Here is a 19434-nt window from a genome sequence, read left to right on the forward strand (position 1 = left end):
TTTATATAGAGTATGTACTTGCATTTTAACCTTATTATTATTTATTTTCATATTATTTGCATTTCCACTTTAAGGTTGCCATCCAGGAACAAAATATCTTAATCCAGGAGAAGCATATCAGAAATTAGAATGCTTATTACATTTTCAACAGTAAAATACCATAATTTATCTATGACATTTTCACAGAGTCTGACATGTATTTTTACAGTGAAAATAACAAATTTATGGCAAACTCTTCTTCCTTTTACAAAAGAGTGTTAAAGAAAATTCTCAAAGGTGACTAAACTATCCTGACACTGACTAAAACTACCAATGTTGTTCAAATCAATGATTAGAATTTTTTTAAGTCTCACAATCACTTAGCTATTAATACATGTACTACATTTGGATCCAAGTACTATTTTGGAAAAACAAGGTTAATGTTATAATAATAAGTCTGTTTTGTTGCTGAAATGCCACTAGCGCTGAAATAGGCCTTGAAGGTTGATTTTTAAAAAAAAATAATTTATACAACCATTCATGACCGTCCTTAATGATTGTAATATGATATAATCCTTAATGTTATTTATAAAATTATAGTTGAAAACTGGCAGTGCCGAATTAATTATTTTACACTGTGATAGTGATACATCGTTTTCTTGTTTAAGGTATTTTTGTTAAAGTGTGTATTTGATATTTACGATCAATTGTTAGATATTAATAATACCTAAATAATAGTATGCATTGTTGTTATTGCTGTTAGTTATAGTTAAAAGTTGGTATTTATTTTATATTTAGAAACAACAATCATGTTTTAAAGTGAAATGGTGTTTTTCTCATGTATGGAGTGATATTTATCATTGAATTTAGACAAATGAAAATTTCCATGCGAAATAGATTGAAATCCAAGTTAAAATTTCTTTTCTGTACACTTACCAATACACTCTGTGATACATATGAAAACTAAACAAGCTCAGCCTTTGCAAGCAACGCAAGATATACCGTGTATCAGCAATCAAACTGGCTCTCTATTTGTTTTAAAACTGAATATGCCTCCAAATAGTTTAATGGGCTAATTTATATGATTTTAAGAGGATTTTAAATGCAATTATAGCATTGTTTTTACTTAAAGATCATCTACAGCAAAAATTATTACTTGAGATAGCAATTTACATCACATATTGACATATTCTCATCCCAATGGGATTACCAGTACTTGCCTTTGTTCTCACATTTTTATCCTTTTTTTAATAAACATATCTAGCTTTGGTGCAATGATTGCTTTTTTTATTTGCATTTTACTTTTATTGTCACATTTTGCTTTGAAAATACTTCAATAATCCTCAGGTGTATTATAATATTTTGTCATAACAGATTTTCTGCTGATCCTCAGAATCTCAAATGACAAAAGTTTGCATTTATATCCATGATTTATACTTCGAGTTTCTCCAATTTTCCTTGCAAAATGCATCATTATAAAGGTCTCAGACACCAGAGAGTACCTTACTAATATAAATTTAACCGATCTTGTATGAACAAGGCTTTCTTTATATGGCATTATGTAACTATTACCAACTTAAATGCTTGTTGTAAAAATCAAATTGCATCTTTCTGTTTAATGTTGGCTCTAGTAGTAATCAGGGTTTCTTTTTTATAAAGTTTTCTTGGACTTTACAGATTGATTTTATTCTTTTTAAGGATTGTTCATTTTTTTTGTTTCATATCAATAATAAACAAGCACACAAAATTGAAGTCTTGTTTTATTATTATATTTACAAATCTAAAGATATGTTTTTTCATTAATGTAATCCAACATGATAAGTTGATTCTTTATGAAATGTCACATGATTATATTACACAGTCACATATTTGACATATGAAATCTTTCAACCACACTTATTGCTCTGGGACCCTAGCTGACAAACTTTGGGGGGTGGGGGGGGGGGCAGCTTCTCTCATTTCTCAATCAAATAGGAGCTTTCGTATAAAGTTGTCATAAAAAAAATAAAAGTAAACAATTGACACTTCAGTGTATGTGTAACAGGTTGATTTTCTCTGAAAGGCTCGATGTTATTAGCTGAGAGATGAAAAAAAAATCAGAATTTGTAATTTCCTTGAAAGATGTTGCTGCCATCATCTTGTTAAATATCAAATGAAGTTTGTCAGAGATCCCAAGTCCAAGAGTGGACTCGGGACATGTGATGTTGTGAAGATCCACTGTACTGAATGCAAATCTAGTATTCTGTTTACTAGAAATGAATGAAATCAAAGCTACATGTATCTGCATCTGACATTCAATGTAAATTGAATTCTGGACAACAGTAGAAGAAAATATTGAAACAGTGTACAAAAATTTCTAAATTTAATCTTTTTACCCTAGCTATTCACTATTTGACATCAGTTGGTAGGTAAGAAAAATTCATTATTTTTCTGTAACAAATTTATAAGTAAATAGAGTCAATATATCTAGGGATGGGTATCGCCGAAAATTTTGTATCACAATATATCACGATTTTTCTCAAAAATATGATATTTTGCATATAATTTTTACTTAAATTTTTAATGAATTTTCATAATTTTTCTAACAAATTTAGTTTCATAACATAACTTCACTTTTTTAAAATTTTTATTCAAATATTAATAAGGCATGTATGGATGCTAGGATGCCATTGTTTTACTGTTTTACAACATTTTTTACAATTCGTATAATTCCTATAACTGTACTTCTAGAAGTTGAACCAAAAAAAAAATTATTCCTGGAATTAATAATTACATACTAAATGCCGGTATTTTAGTCTCCGTATCACAATATGTGCACAATACATATCACGCAATAAAAATCATGATATACTGGTAAACCGATAAACATTGCACATGCCTAAATATATCATTAAAAAAAATACATGCAGTATTCAAGAGAAATAAGAACATTTTTGAGTAAAGATTTTCTTTCTGACACAAATAGGAAGCATTTATTTAGACTCAAATATAAATATATGATGATGTCCCTCTGTGCCAGCACCTACATATATTGCCACTAGAGGCATCAGTTGCACCAGTTTCTCCTCGACACACACAAACTCTACACAGAGTGATATACCTGCATGGTCTCTTAACTCTGTTCAACCAAGGCTTCACATATACATCGAATAAAATTTTTAAGCAATAGCTGGGTCTTGTGGAGAATAAGGCCTCTTACAGATGTATATCTTGTGGTTTGATACTGTGATTACATACATGAAATCTTCCCATATCACTGCAAAATAAAAAAGAAAACCAGTTTGATCCTTAAAACATGCAGAATTATCTAATATTCTTGCCAACATTGTTTCATTTTTATAAATGTATTAAAGAGCTAGGTTCACTTTATGCATAAAATGGCCGTGTCCTTATATCATTTAATTGACTATCACCCTCTGTCCCAATTCATATATCAAAATAAAGTAGAGACATAGTGCTTTCATTTCCTATAACAAAGTTTCATTTTGAGAATCCAGTTATTGGTAAACAGGCTTTGAGAAAATGCAATGTTCTTGAATTTTGCAGAAAACACGCATATTTGACTACCTTCAGCAAAGAATTGAAATATGAGCACAGCCCATGATCCAAAAATTAAAACTTGTTGTGTGATCTTCAGAAACAGATCTTTCATTATGTAATTGCATATTTTGGATCAGAGGTTGTGCTCTATATGAAAAATTGAAAAAATATCTCAACTTTTGTCCATTTTTAATGGAATTTACAGGATATGGGAAAAATGACGCATTTATGACGTCATAATGCATTGACTAGAGAGAAAATAACGTCAGGTTCAATAGATACACGGTCACCAAGTGTCCAGGCTATAAATACTGCATTTTCAACTAAAACTGAGCAGTTTCCATTTTACAGAAATTCTCAGAGCCAAAAAAGGCCCTAAGTGGCTCATGCTCTTTATCATCATTTAACAAATGCATTAATGTCCAATCCTGACATCTCTATCTTAACTAAGGACTACATCCTTACTTAAGACACACAAACATTAAATAGAGCACCCATCAAAGCCAAATAAGCTGCTACAGCAAGTTTGGTTTATCTACTACATACAACAAATTAGAACAAAATTAAACTTGCATGGTGCCTTACATAAAACAATGAAGCACTGCAATACATACAAGCTGTCTTTGCGCTTGTTTTTATGTTTAAATCATGAATGAAATTCCAGTTTAATGCAAAGGGCAAACTGATGAAGTGAACTTTAGGTAATTCAGAGGCAAGTGCTGGCACTTGTTATTTCCATCATTACCAACCTATAAATCAGCATGGGTTGCCATGCTGATTTTAAGTACATGTAGTACACCAGTCCAGTTTATGTTTAGCATGTACAATATTTTGTGGAAAATCACTTTTTGAAAAGTTAGTGTAGATTTGATATAGTGCATTCTGAATGTCCTAGATAAATATACAATGCATTTAGCAATGTACTTGATTTAGTAAAAGTTCCTTTCTATCAAATCTTATACACTCACAGTATGTCAGGTTTTATAAAGATAAAAATGAAACACATTAATGTCCAAGTTCCTCTCAATTACTCAAAAGTAATGAAGCGTAGGCCCTAAAGGGGCCAAGGCCCATTGCTTTTAAGGAATGGCAGTAACAGCATAGCAGTAAATACGATAACGTCTCAGGTCAACAAGATAGAAGAAGAAATCAAAACTATCAAAAACGATCACAAAGAATTAGAATCTAATGTGTGTTCTCTAGGAAATATATTCGATGCAGTAAAAGTATCAGTAGAATCCAACACAAAACAGATTACTGAAAACGGAGAAGAGATGGTTGAGTTACGAGAGGGAAAAGATCAACAAGGTCAGAAGATCAAGGAAGATATTCAGGCATTGAATGAAGCAAGTGTCAATCTACAGGAGTCCATGATTGATCTAAAAGCCCGTTCCATGAGGGACAATCTACTTTTTAGCAGAATATGAGAAGAGAAAAATGAAAATACTGAAGCAGTATTGCAGGACTTTATCCAAGGTAGATTTAAACCATATTATGAAATATCCTTTGAAAGAGTGCACAGGATGGGGAGATGGAATGATTTTAATGAACACCCCCGCAATATAGTGGCTAAATTCACCTTCTTTAAAGATCGTGAGTTCATATGAACACGTGCTCCCCAAAAGCTAAGCGGAACGCATGTATGGGTCAATGAGCAATATCCCCCGAGATAGAAGAAAAAAGAAAGAAATTATATCCCGTCATGCGACAGGCCAGAAAGGATAAGAAAAAAGTGAAACTTGTTCGTGATATGCTATACATTGACGGTGAAGTTTATACTCCTATGCCGCCTGTTCAGGCTGATCAATGCGTGACCACTCAAACGAATCTGATCAAAAACTACAGAGACCGACAACATGGACAATCTAAGAAAAGACCACGCCAAACTTCAACCCCAGATCGAGATGGCTAAGGATATGAGGGAGAGCAGTCTACATATCGACTTAAACTTTTGACATTAAATGTGTGTGGACTCAGGCGAAAACTGTAGTACCCTGAATTCTTAAATTTTATTTCCCAATATGACATCATGTGTTTTACCAAAACAAAAACGGACAATACTGTATGAAACTTACTGATAAGAAATATTTATCTAATGTAAATACTTATAAATTTGAGAACCTTATGTCCACAACAGATTTAGACAGACTGATAAAGCTTTCTTTGTTTGTTAAAAAGATACTGGCATGTTTTCAGTAATAATCTTCTTTTATATCTATATACTACTCTTCCTTACTTGACCTGATATTTTGTATATATGTAAATGTGTTCATGTACCTCATGTACCATTGTATGGTTTGAGAGTAATAAACAAACAAAAAGAAGTACAAGGATATTGACCTACTTAAAATCCACAGTTTTAAATGCTCTTAATTATTCTATGTCTATATATGATACAGATATGTTTTAATTTGATAATTATACATTTAAATATTTTGTAGCCTTTATACATTAGGTTCTAGTTCGGCAAAGAAATGTAGCAAAACTTTTTAAATGACATCATGTGCTTTTGACAATGGCCTTGGTAGCTACTGAGTTCCATACCCAGCAATGCCATACCTCTTCTTATTAAAATATAACTAATTTTATAACATTTTGCTAAATTCTAACAAGCTTTAGCACCAATAGAGGTACGACAGAGAGAAATTGTACAAAATATAAAGAGTGCATTCTCCTGACATGACTTGTTTGCAACTCTACATTCCCTAAAAGTCATAGAGAAAACAAACAGAACAAAAGAGGCAATATTGGATCTTAATAACAGGGAAAGTCTTGGATTTTCAATCTTTATCAACCTTTTATAGTGCTTTTAAATCTTATTAGTATGTGCAACAATTGTGAAAAAAATTAAGAGAAATTAAATATTGACCTGAAATCTTCTGAAAAGTTTCTCTTCTGTCTGGGGATACTGGTATTCTACTGGCTGTAAACACAAGCTTTGTCAGTCCATCAGCTAATGCCTCAGCATTCTGAAGATCTCCACCTGACTATAGGATTGGTATTATTATCACCAAAATACAAGGTTAAAACAAAAAGCATAAGGTATAAATGTTAACTTATTATGAAAATTAGACTCAAACAAAAATTAAAGTCATATATGGCATATTTTTTATCAGTTCAGATTAATTATAAATTTAAAAAGATCTTTCTATAGTCCCATTGACCTTTAATTATGGTCTACCCAATCGGTTGTATGTTCGTTCGCCCTAAAACTTTTTCGCCCTTGACGCCATTCGCCCTAATTCCCGTTCGCCCAGAGTTCGATCGCCCTAAAACTTGTTCGCACAGGGTCCGTTCGCCTTATTTATATTGCAGAAAGTTGAATAATGAACCAATGGGTTTTTTAAATAAATTATATGTACATTGGTACATAAATTGCACACAGGAGAAACAGATGTATGCATGTGGTCACACTATAAATACCTGTACTATCACAGACCCGGCAGACCAACAGAAATTAACGTCGCAGTCCTTTAATTGTTTTCAAAACATAACGCAGATAGGTCAATGATTCCCTAAATTACAGTGACATTATTAAGTATAATTAAATCAATTAAGCATGTATAGAGCATAAATATCAAATTTGAATTATTTAATTAAGATTACGGTAAATGAAAAAAAATACCGTAGCAACATTTGAAAAAAAACACCAAGTCATAAAATATTGAATAAAATTAATAATAAATGTTGATATTTACTATATACAGTATAAATATATAATAGGGCGAACGAGATATAGGGCGAACAAGAATAATGGCGAACGGACCCTGCGCGGACTCATGCGAACAGGTAGATAGGGCGAATGAACCCGATACCTTCCTAATCACTGCATGCAGTTATACATATTCAATACAACTTTTATCCAAGCTTTCAATATATACCTTTCCAGTCCTCTATAATTATTTATTATGGACAAATAAACTTTAAGTATTGATGAAGGCAAACTAATTCAATGTATAAGACAAATTCCATGCAGAGACTTCATCATATCTCGAATCAAATGATCCAGATATAAAGGTCTAATTTGTTTTGATTTGTTCAAATACTTCAAATACTTACACTAATAACTGCTCCTTCTTCAGTCAACACCAAATAACCTAAGGAATCTTGAATCTTGTCAATCCCTTGAACATTTGCCATTTCTGAACTGAAAGTTTATAATAGAATCATTGGCATATAATTATGGTAAATACTAATTATATGACACTGCAAGAGAAACTCATAAAGAGCTTGTTATTTGTGTGTACATCGAATTATCAAATGTTTTATAGTATTTTATCACTCAACTCATACATATATCACTATAATAATATGTGAGTGATGCATAGGGGCACACTAGAAAGACCCTTTCAGACTCTTGACTTGACCCCCCCCCCCCTTCGAACTTAATGTACTGCATAGGCCTAACACAGAATAGTATTCAATTTGAGTCATAAAATAAAATAAGTAATCAACTAACATTAAAAGCATTTAAATGAAAATATAAATTACTTCCTGAGGATATCAATAACAAAATCTCTGTCAGTCTCTACGTGCTAAACTTAAGCAGACAACCGGAAGTTCAATGTGTGATCATGTGACACGAAATCTCGTTAAATATAGACATAGGGAAACTTGTACAGGAATTAACAATGTTTAGTGCAAATAAACTTATGATAAATAGAACTTCCTTTCTGTGTATTATGAAGAATGGAAAAAACAGAAATAAAGACTTCAAGGAAATAGGTCCAGATACTAAAGAAAGGGATGAGTGTCACGTGATATATGCGAGATGTTAAAAATGGTGGATGAACTAAAACTGACACCTCCTTGTTAATGATCAATAATTTTATAACCATGACTTCAGTTTTGAACGGATGACATTGAATCTCCTGTGCATATAATGTGTACCTAGAAATGGTTGACTTAATCAACACATCAAACGTATTTGAGCTGCCAAGTTACCAGGTCAGGAAAATTGAAAATAGAAAAATTTACAATCGATATTTCTCAGGTCCAGCACAATCTCTTGATTTAGCTATTTAGCTTGATATAGCTATATAGCTTTATTAAGCTATTCAAGCTTGATAAAGCTATTCATATGCAGTTTTTCAGAAAATTGTGTTTTTTTTTGTTTGTTTGTTTTTTTTTTTTTTTTGTAAGACATAGACAAAAAGTCGCATGTATTTGACTGTTGATTCATATAAGTACTATTCGCTATCAAGACAACAAGCAAAATCAAAGATAGTTCTAACATTGCAGCATTTGAATACTTTTAAGCAAAAGATGAATTTCCGTGCATTGTTTTGGTAACTGCACTCTACCTAGATCGAACGTTCTATCGTTAAAATGATGTTGTCCTACGGACCCGGTTTAACAATAGAATTCGTTCTGTGTATTGGTAATGTAGCAAAATAAAGACGGGCAATAACTCAAACTCTTTGTATTTTCTATTAACAATCCAGAGAGTTCCAAACATCAACATGGCATGTGAATTTGAAGCGAGGAAAAAACGTTGAGAAAATGAGTTGAATTTTCGCATTTATATGGATTATTTTTTTTAGGTTAAAAGGCATGTACAATTTCAAAAAGGTTTGTTATGGTTAATTTGGTAGTTATTTTCAGTGCAACTCCTTTTGTATTCTTCAAATTCATTTCGGAGCAGTCCAATCCGCTCTGATTTGCTACATTGCAAGTATATGGGACATATTCTAACCATGGTGAGGGCTTGGCCTGAGACAGAGTTAGTCTGAGTTAGATTAAGAGATTAAGAAAAAGCTGTGATAAAATAGCTAAATCAAGCTATTCTGAATAGCTTAATAAAGCTATATAACTACATCAAGCTATATAGCTAAATCAATAGATTGTGCCGGACCTGTTTCTTATTATGGAATCCCAGTTTTGAAACATGTAGATGTTTATTTATTAATTAAAAGACGTTTTAATTTTAAAGTATCAAGTCAATTCAAGCCAAATAGTCAACTCGTAACTAAAACGCTTTTATATATGTCATTATAATATGTAAAAAATATTTAAAATAAAAATTAATATCTACACTTGTTATACTGTTGGGATACAGCAATTACTTTAACTTTATCTTATTTAATGAATATTGTAATATAACATTCTCTAGTTGTAATATCTGGGACTTCTCATTACTTGGAAGTTTTCAGACTTTTTAAAAACATTTTAAACAATTCGGGGGGGGGGGGGGGGGGGGGGGGGGGGAGAATAAAGAAATCAGTTAATATACTAAGTAAAAAATGGTGTCTTACAAGTTTTAGGAATTAGCAGCTACATTCACCAGTAATGTTTTCACTTTTGGGGAATGGAATATGACATGTCAAAATGATGTTATTGAATGAGTTCTGCATCAGTGGCGGATTCAGGGGGGTTTGGGGGGGGTCGGGACCCCCCCCCCCCCCCGCCCGATCAAAAAAAAATTTTTTTACAAGTGTCATTTTAACAATGTATTGCATAAATGCGACTCTATCCAAGCCCATTGTTTTACATAAAGAGGTGAAATAAACAGTCACCATGCGAAATCCCTTTCCGCTTGAGCGCACACAATATACAGGTAATCAACAGTACTGTACATGCAGAGATCATGATAGTCCGTGCAGCTAGTGATGACGCAGCATCATACACTAACAACCAAAACTGCACAGAGTTATTACGGTTTTGTTTTGGCTAAAGTAATATTGTTTCGAGAATTTTCTTCTTTCTTTGATAATTGAATGTTACTTTATTGAACTACGTGAATAAACTGTGATTATTATTTAATAGAAAAAAAATTAATTAATACATCAGGGACGTATACTAGTTGAAACACGTTGTGACCTGTACCAAAAAAGCACATTGAAAGTATTCCTTTTGTAGATGGAAGTTACAATGCAATTTTAAAAAGCAAAAGATCTGCATTTTTTTAAATTACAGTAGATTGATGTTGAATAAAACTCAACTAATGGTTACAACTTTGTAAAATGAATTGTGGTAAAACTAATACGTATAAATTAGAGGTCTTGTTAAAACAAGAATTGGCAACTTTTTTATTGATTGTTTTTCAAGACTTTTTTTTCAAACTTAGGGCAGGTAAGTGGGTAAAAAAAAAAAAAGAATTAAAGAGTGCATTTATGTTAGAAATTATAATTACCCCCCCCCCCCCCCCCAGTGAATAAGCAATAATTCCAATTTTTTTCCAAAATAATTTATATTTATTCTTCAATATGAAATATCATTATGTGTTTATATCAAAAAATATATGAACAGTATAGTCAATTAGTTGAAAAGAGTAATTAGGGTTTCTACACAGAATTCGAATGTTCTAAGTGTTGGAAAATTGCTCATCATGCAGTTGTATTTTGGTAGACAAAGCTTCACATGCGACAGTGTGTTGGACGTGCATTTTAAAATGAAGAATTGGATATTATATAGCAAATGGCGATATTTCTAATTTTATCAGATTTTACATTTAATTTTTTTTTTTAGAAAAGTCTCATTTTTCAAGTTAACATGGAAGTTAAAAATAATCCCAAAATTTTAATTTTTTGTTCAATTTCTTGAAAATTTGGGTAGGTCGGTCTTGAAAAACAACTAGGAAAAAAGTGGCCAAAAACTAACTAATTCAATCTAAAATGCTGGAAAATGTACTATTTGGAGCCATTTTTAAAGAAAACCCCCACCTATGGGAGGGGGACACCCCCTCCCATGCCCTCCCCCTTCGGCCCTACGGGCCTCAAAACCCCCCCAGGTGGACTTCTGGATCCGCCACTGTGCATGAAAGAGCAAATTATGTATGAAAAATTGATAATAGGTATATAATAAAGATTGACAAAAGTATATTTAAAAACAAAGTAATATGTACATAAAGAAAAGAGGAATTTGAAAAAAAGCAACAATTGACTGGTGGTTGGCCATATCTCCAAGATTTCTCCAATTTTCCATCATTGACCTTTTTGAGTTACATAGTTTGCTATCATTTTCCAATGTATAGTTTCAAAACTTGAAAATTCATACACCTATATATAATAGAACTAAACTTAAACTTAAGATCAAAATGTAAATCCAATATGAAGAGTAAATTGCCATGACCTTCACCCAATTTTAGCCCCCCCCCCCCCCCCCAAAAAAAAAAAACTTGTTTATGACAGAGCTGTGAATTTGTTTATTAATGTCTCTGATTTGAACAGGTCATATTTTAAAATAAATATATTGTTCCTGCATTTCTCCAAGTTTATTCTTCTCCCACTTCCCTTTAAAAAAAAAAGCCTGAAAAATGATGCATAAAAAAGCCTGAAAAATGAATCATTTCTATATGTTTGATTTGTCAATGATATGAACCTTGAACATGCACCGTCAAGTAATGGCTTTAAGTCACACAATGTAAGGTAGACAATTCTCAAAGCAATGTTAGAAATGCAGAAGTAATATTCAATAAAATTTATAACTCCATATATCATGTATATATACAGTAATTCATACTTAGTTTACTGATATACATGTATATACATTTTTTCAGGAACCCAGAATGGATCTAAATTCTGTATCTATAGATCATAACAAAAGACTTATGGAAATTAATGCTTTTTTTATGAGAAGTGGGGAAGCTAGAGCACTGAGAAAAACTACATTGAATTTCCAAAATAAAATTTAAGATGTTGCGAATTAAATGATATATCAATGTTTAGAGGACTCCTCAAAATTTTCCTGAACAGAATTCCTTTGTTCATATACACAGTCTATATAGAGCTAGACTTGCTAACGATGTTTTTGAATGCATGGGAATTGATTTCACTTCAAATACATTTCAGTATTTTTGAATGTACCAGTACTAAGTCTTATTACCATTAACTATTTTCCTATGACATCTAGTTTCCTATGTTTCACTTGATGTTTTGAGCATTTTTTTTTTTCAAATAAAAAATTGAATTAAATCTACAATGTATTTTGCTAATGAACAAAATATTTAATACATGTATTTCCCTCTTATAGTTATTTGTAATGATGACAGCTCTGTTAGTGCTTTGCCAGGCACTGTTATGTATATAAAAAAGAAAACACAAATACATGTACTTTTGACTGTCAACAGGAAGAAGCAAATTCCAGAATTGCTTGTCCATTCATGACAAATGAAATTCTTAAATTTTCTAATGAATTCTTACTTACCATTCAATATACCTACATAGATTACAATATAGGTATTATAAGAGAAGAATAGACTCTTATATGCATACAATTTTCAGAACTGAAAATCAGTAAAAAGTGTTTCTTAACAATAGTAACTTCAAATCAGAATCATATTAACTCCTATACTTGTTACTTCATGGACCAATATAAATTTTAAATTATCATTACGTGAAAAAAAAAACTGTTGTTATTTGTTTGAATAAGTACAGTATACTGTTTTTATGCATACTGATATTTATTATCGTCCCTTAGTGCTCTCGCGAAAGTGAGGGAATGTTAAATCTTGTTTGACTCTCGGTCTATCCATCAGTCTGTCACAAAAACTTTAACCTTGGTCATAATTTTGAATTAAAAAAGGTAGCTGGTGTTTCATATTTCACATTTACATTACCTGTGACAAGACGTTTCCAAATGTACTATGATTTTTTTACCTTGTGACCTAGCTGCAGAACTGTAGCTCCCTGGTTGAGAAGCATTGTAAAAACCTTTGATTTACAGCACAGCTCTTTTGGATCTGTAGCTCTCTGGTTTGTCCATCGGATTTTTTTCAGCCCAAGAACTAAAGTTCTGCAGCTACTTGTGACCTTGCCCTTGAAGTTTGACCTACTTTTCAAAAATTTTAACATTATTATAACTTTTGAATGAGAGAAGATAGGGCATTCATGTTTGACATGTGCATTACATTTGACAAGATCTTTCCCAAAATTTACTGTAATTTTTGACCCTGTGACCTTGATCTTTAAATTTTTTTCCCAAAAATATTTCCATTGGTGGTAAGTTTTGATTGAGAGAAGATAGAGATCGAATTCATGACATGTGCATTACCTGTGACAGACCTTTTTAAATGTGCTAGGGTTTTGACCCCTGATCTTGACCTTTTAAGTTTGACATACTTTTCAGATTCAGAAACTTAAACATTGGTAATAACTTTTGAATGAAAGAAGATAGGGCTTTATTATTATATTTAACATGCATTACCTGTGACAAGACCTTTCAGAAAGAATTATCACTTTTACTTTGACCAAGAAGTTTAACCTGACCTAGTACTTAAAAAAAAAAAATTAATTTTGGCCATAACTTTTGCTCCAGAAGAGACGGGGCTTTCATTTTTTTTCCACATTTGCATACTTGTGACAAGACCTTTTGGATTGTATTATGATAGTTGACCTACCATGACCTCCATCATGAAATTTATGATGCAGATTTAAGAAACTTATATCTTTGCCATAACTTTTGTAAATTCCAAAAAAATCGTATCCTTTTTAAGCAATGGACAGATAAGACAGGACACACAGACAAGACAGTTACCATATGCCATTAATAACTGCATCCCAACCATTATAAAAGACACCAAAAGTAGGGGACCACAATTTTTTTAATTTGCTTGTATCTATTTTTTTATTAAATCAAAACTTGAGTGTGTGTTTTTGTAATTGTGCTTGTTCTGTAGCAGTTCAGCTGGCCTCAGTCTTCAGACCGACGTGTACTTATTGTAGTGTGTATAAACCATACATGTATATGCAATCACTATTGAGTAGTTAGAAACCATTACTGTATAGAAATTTGAAGGTCAAGCTGGTTCGATGGCCATTGGTCAGAAATCTTCATTGGAAGAGCACCTGTCCCATGATTCCATTCCTGGTCTGGTCCATCACATTTTTCTCCATGCCGCTTACGCATATTTCAATAACATTTTATTCAGGTTTCATACTGTTTCAACATATTCTTTTTTGTACATGGTTAATTGTTGGTCTTAAATTAGGATTACAGTATGATCATTGATGATATTTTTGTTACTTTTTTTTAGAGAAGATTGAGACATTTGAAACTAGTCGCTGTGAGAAATTTGAAATGCCAGTTTCAGTTTGGGAAAGAACTCAGTGAACTTGAGACATTTTTCAGTCTGCACAAGGACAGGGAGAGTAAAGGTAAGAATTTATAAAAGATTTTTAATATTAATTATACTAATAAGTACAAAAAAGAAGTTAAATTAATTTGGTAATATTTACTTGGTGCAATTGGTTCATTTTTCTGTCATTTGGTTGATTCTTTGTCATGATCTTTATCTTTTTTCTTTTTTGGGTAAAACTTAGATGACACCGTATTCTGTATAAATCACAAAAAACAAAAACAAAATAAATAAATAAATAAATAAATCTCTTAATGACGTGCTATTAGGATGCATATTATATTGACTGAAATGCTTGGTTTTATTTTAGAGTTCTATCAAAGTGAGACCATCACTGCATCACTGGTAAGTTTCTGTCTCTGTAGGTGGTATAAATATTCCACATGTTTCATAAAATAGAATTCTATAATTTACAATTGCATAATAAAATAAAAATAAAATAAAAACTTGTATATCAAGGAAGTTAGATCAGTTTCAAGTATGGAATTCTAAACAAAAATGTAATCCTGAAGTGGTTATAAAGATACCTGCATATAGTAAACCATGACGTTTGAATATACCTAGACAGTCAAATTTTGCATTGTTAATGTCTGTAATTAGTTGTTTTCAGTTAGGGATGGATTCAGCTTGATCTTCATCCTCATCCTGGTCTTTGAACCCTCAGGGCCCTCCCAAAATTATGTTAAACCATAAAATTAAAGTATAAGGTCACAAATATTCTTGAACTTTAAAAACTGAAATACATGTACAAGTACTTTGTGCATTTATTTCATTCAACAGGCACAGATCCATGATTTTTTTTTCCAAAAGGAAGGGGGGGGGGGGGGAATCACCCCAGTCAGAAATTTCTTGACAAGCAAAAAAACGCAAAGTCCCTTTCTCATACTGTGATAGGTGAAAAAGAACTATTTCATGGTGGTGCTGGTGGGGTCCACGTGTTTCTAGGGGGGACCAAAGCCATTTTTTATTTGCTTCAATGAATACTTTTAATAACTCTGTAAATTCAGGGGGGGGGGGGGGGGTCTGGACTGGTGAAAAGAATAATGTATGTTTTCAACCAAAAAGTGCAATGTTTTAATACGAATTTATTTTACAGCAGTGACAGTAAAGATAAACAGGGTCAAAAGTTGCTTCAATAGTATTCCATGACTGTGATATTGTAAATTTTTGTTAAAATTCTACCCTCCTGTTTGACTATCATCGAAGGAGGATGATGAAAATCTGAAATTAATTTGAGGCCTATTATACATGTATATTATTTGATTGTCAGATGTCACCATCATAATCAGCAATCAGGTATTTTCACTCATATTGTGAATATATCATTGACATTATGTTATCTTAATGTTACAGAATCCTTCATGGCAGAGCTTTGACATAAGCAGATATGAAGACAAAATTAACACCACATGTCAATGTATCCTTTTCACAATAACTGAGGAGTGCATGTCCAAATTTATTCTGGGGGAAAGTTCATTGATAAAACAAGATGTGTTTGTGAAACACTGATGCCCCCTTATGGCAACTTATAGCAAAGGTTAAACTTTCTCAAATGTAAATCAAACATGTTGGTACCTAAAGTAAGGTCTTGTCTCGAGGAATATACCTGTGAAATGTGAAAGCCCTAGCAGCAACCATTGAATAGATATGGAAAAGGTTAAAGTTTTTCAAAAGTAAGTCAAAAATCAAGGTCAAGGTCAAGTGGTCAAAATTAATGGTGCCCAAGTAAATACCTTCTCACAAGAAATACACATGTGAAATATGAAAGCCATAGCACCAATCATTCAAAAGTTATGGCCAAGGTTAAGTTTTTCAAAAGTAGGTCAAACTGCAAGATCAAGGTCAATGGATTACAATTGTTGGTATCCAAAGGAAGGTCTTGTCATAAGGAATAGACTGACATATGAAATATGAAAGCCCCAGCACCAACTGTTCAAAAGTTATGTCCAAGGTTAAAGTTTTCCAAAAGAAGGTCAAACTCCAAGGTCAAAGGGTCAAAGTTGTTGATATCCAAAGGAAGGTCTTGTCACAAGGATTACCTATGTAAATTATGAAAGCCTTGGCACCAACTGTTTAAAAGTTATGGCCAAGGTTAAAGTTTTCCAAAAGTAGGTCAAATTCCAAGGTCAAAGGGTCAAAATTGTTGGTATCCAAAGAAGGGTCTTGTCACAAGGATTACATATGTGAAGTATGAAAGCCCTAGCTTCAACTGTTCAAAAGTTGTTGCCAAGGTTAAAGTTTTCCAAAAGTAGGTCAAACTCCTAGGTCAAGGTCAAAAGGGACAAAGTAGTTGGTATCCAAATGAAGGTCTTGTCACAATGAATACACATGTGAAATATGAAAGCCATAGCTCCAACCAATCAAAAGTTATGGGCAATGTTAAAATTTTTGCGGACAGACAGACGGACGGACAGGGCAAAAACTATATACTCCCAAATCTTCGATAGGGGGGCATAAAAAGGACTTTTTATTTCTTGATGCAGAATAGTAAAACTTATGAGCAAATGTTTGGTAAAATTGAGAATGTCCATCTTAATCCATAAGTGGTATTGGTATTAAAGGTATTAAAGGTGTTTAAGAAAAGGAGGTTTGTATGTATTTGATCATGTACATGTATGTATATTCAGTGTAGTAGTGATATATGATAACAAAGGTATGGAACTGAAAAGAATTTGATTTAGTTTACAACACATGTAGACTTAGACAAGAATCTGTTAATTAAGTAAACAGGTGGATGAATGAAGTGCATGCAGCATATTTTTTTCACACAAAGTAACAAGATGATCAGTTATATACACTTTATTTGAAATATTTTTTTTTATTCCTCTCCATGGGTAGATTTTTAATATTGCATTTGAAATAACCATTATGCTGCCTTCATAACACTAGCTCTTCTTGTACGAGTGTGGGTGAAACACAAGTCCAGCAAGCGCCTCCTTTTGGACTGGATGGTTGACCTTAATGCACTGGAGTACTTTGCTGACAAGGTAAAAATCAGTTTTTCACCAAACTAACTGAATTTAGCTGTATGCTATCTTTAGCCCAAGTTGTACGTACATTCGTTGTTATCAAGTCTGATAGACACATTATCATTGCCGTCATTATAATTGCACAAAAATGGATAAAAGTTGACCTGTCTTACTTTAATAAGAGTATTTAATTAAGAATAATATTTAAATTACTTTTTCAGCTCCAACAGGACAAAGGTGTGAAGTATGCACCAAATACAGTGATATTTGGAATGTTTGATCATTTCTTCCATGCTCCAGACATAAAAACTGTGGTAAGACTATTACTTGTATGTGCACATGATATGAAGACAGGGGAACTTTTAAGTGCATTTTTCTGTGACTTTTGCACAGGATCATTAAAGTCTACCAACTAAAAGGATGTTAACATTCATTCTAGCCCATCTCAACTAGGCAATTTGTAGAGACTGAAACTGAAGTCAAATTCAAACTTCATTACAAATTTCAATTTGTGTATGTTGTATGTTGTTTTTAATGTCCCATTTGAGAATTTTTCACTCATATAGAGATGTCACCGAAGTCCAGACAATTTAAGGAGGGAGGAATGTAATGGTTTGGGCCGTGGATATCAGCCTGGGTAGCTCAGTCGGTAGAGCACCTGACTAGTGATGCAGGGGTTCCGGGTTCGATTCCCTGTCCAGCCATACATTTTCTCCTTTCCTGTACAGATTTGCTGCCGTTGACCACCCCTGGACCTGCAGGGGAAAGTCCTGCCAGGGGCTAATAAGAACTTGGGTTGTGTCTTCGAGGGCAAAGGCAATTTAAGGAGGGGGGAATGTAATGGTTTGGGCCGTGGATATCAGCCTGGGTAGCTCAGTTGGTAGAGCACCTGACTAGTGATGCAGGGGTCCCGGGTTCTATTCCCGGTCCAGCCATACATTTTCTCCTTTCCTGTTACATATACATGACTGTATACATTGTCAAAATTTTACACAACACATGGCATCTAATTTAGCCTTTACTAAACAGTTCTAATAGATGTAATTAGAATATAAAGTCCACCTTTAACCTGCATTAAATGTACTAACTCCCCACATGCTCCTGTGCTAGAAATAGTGCCACACGACTTGTAATACAAATGGAGAGTAACTCTAAAACTTTGAGTATGATCGATGCCAACAAATTTCTAATTGACTTTTGAAAAAAAAAAAAAAAGAAGACCAAAATAAAAAACAAAAACAGGGCAGGACACTTTGAGAGGGGTGGGCGGGGCCATATAGGGAGTTGTTTTGTAAAATTCATTGCAAAAGCTCAAAGGCCTTTCGAGATATAGCGGAAATTGAAGTGTGAAAACAGACTGAATTTATGACCATGATCTTTGACGTTTGACCTCAAAATCAATAGGGGTCTTCTTTGGGCCATAAGGAGTGGTTATGTAAAATTTCATTGCAAAAGCTCAAAGGCTTCTCGAGATATCGCGTGGAAATGAAAGTGTTACAGACAGACAGAAATACAGATGTACAGACAGACGGATGGACAGATCCAAATCAATATCCCCCACTTTCAGTGAAAGTGGGGGACAAACTTAAAGTGGGGACAAAAAAAACAAACCTTCATTAATTCATACAAGTACACGTGCAACAAATGAATTAAAAAATTGTACTTTTCAGGAGGTTAGTGCTGGAAATGATCAAAGCAAGTCTGGTGAGGAAACAGCTGCTAAACCCCTGTCACTAACCAATCAGTGTTTCTTAAAAGTGGAAATAGCCAGCACCAAAAAATCGTACACTACAAGCTCTCTATCAAGGTAAACAAGCTCTCTATTTAAAAGGTAAACAAGCTCTTTATCAAGGTCAACAAGTTCTCTATCAA

General features: G+C 32.9%; 2 protein-coding genes across 2 annotated transcripts in view; one reads left to right on the top strand and one right to left on the bottom strand.

Annotated features, from left to right (window-relative positions):
• Positions 1 to 19434, top strand: part of LOC133202791 (UV radiation resistance-associated protein-like) — a 34046-nt gene that overhangs the window by 5821 nt on the left and 8791 nt on the right. Inside the window, exons 7-12 of the mRNA XM_061338664.1 lie at positions 14491 to 14612; positions 14904 to 14938; positions 15947 to 16010; positions 17483 to 17580; positions 17784 to 17876; positions 19233 to 19369. Of these exons, the coding sequence (XP_061194648.1) occupies positions 14491 to 14612; positions 14904 to 14938; positions 15947 to 16010; positions 17483 to 17580; positions 17784 to 17876; positions 19233 to 19369 (549 nt within the window). The remainder of the gene's footprint in view (positions 1 to 14490; positions 14613 to 14903; positions 14939 to 15946; positions 16011 to 17482; positions 17581 to 17783; positions 17877 to 19232; positions 19370 to 19434) is intronic.
• LOC133202790 (ragulator complex protein LAMTOR4 homolog) lies at positions 1722 to 8077 on the bottom strand. Its single transcript, XM_061338663.1, has 4 exons — positions 8011 to 8077; positions 7579 to 7666; positions 6389 to 6506; positions 1722 to 3235 (listed from the first exon to the last, which is right to left on the bottom strand). Exons 2-4 carry the CDS (start codon positions 7657 to 7659, stop codon positions 3138 to 3140), a joined length of 297 nt encoding a protein of 98 aa, XP_061194647.1. The 5' UTR covers positions 7660 to 7666; positions 8011 to 8077; the 3' UTR covers positions 1722 to 3137.

Source organism: Saccostrea echinata, unplaced genomic scaffold (assembly GCF_033153115.1).
Source record: "Saccostrea echinata isolate AGI-Se365-2 ecotype Australia unplaced genomic scaffold, CSIRO_AGI_Sech_v1 ptg000047l, whole genome shotgun sequence".
NCBI classification, from domain to species: Eukaryota; Metazoa; Mollusca; class Bivalvia; order Ostreida; family Ostreidae; genus Saccostrea; species Saccostrea echinata.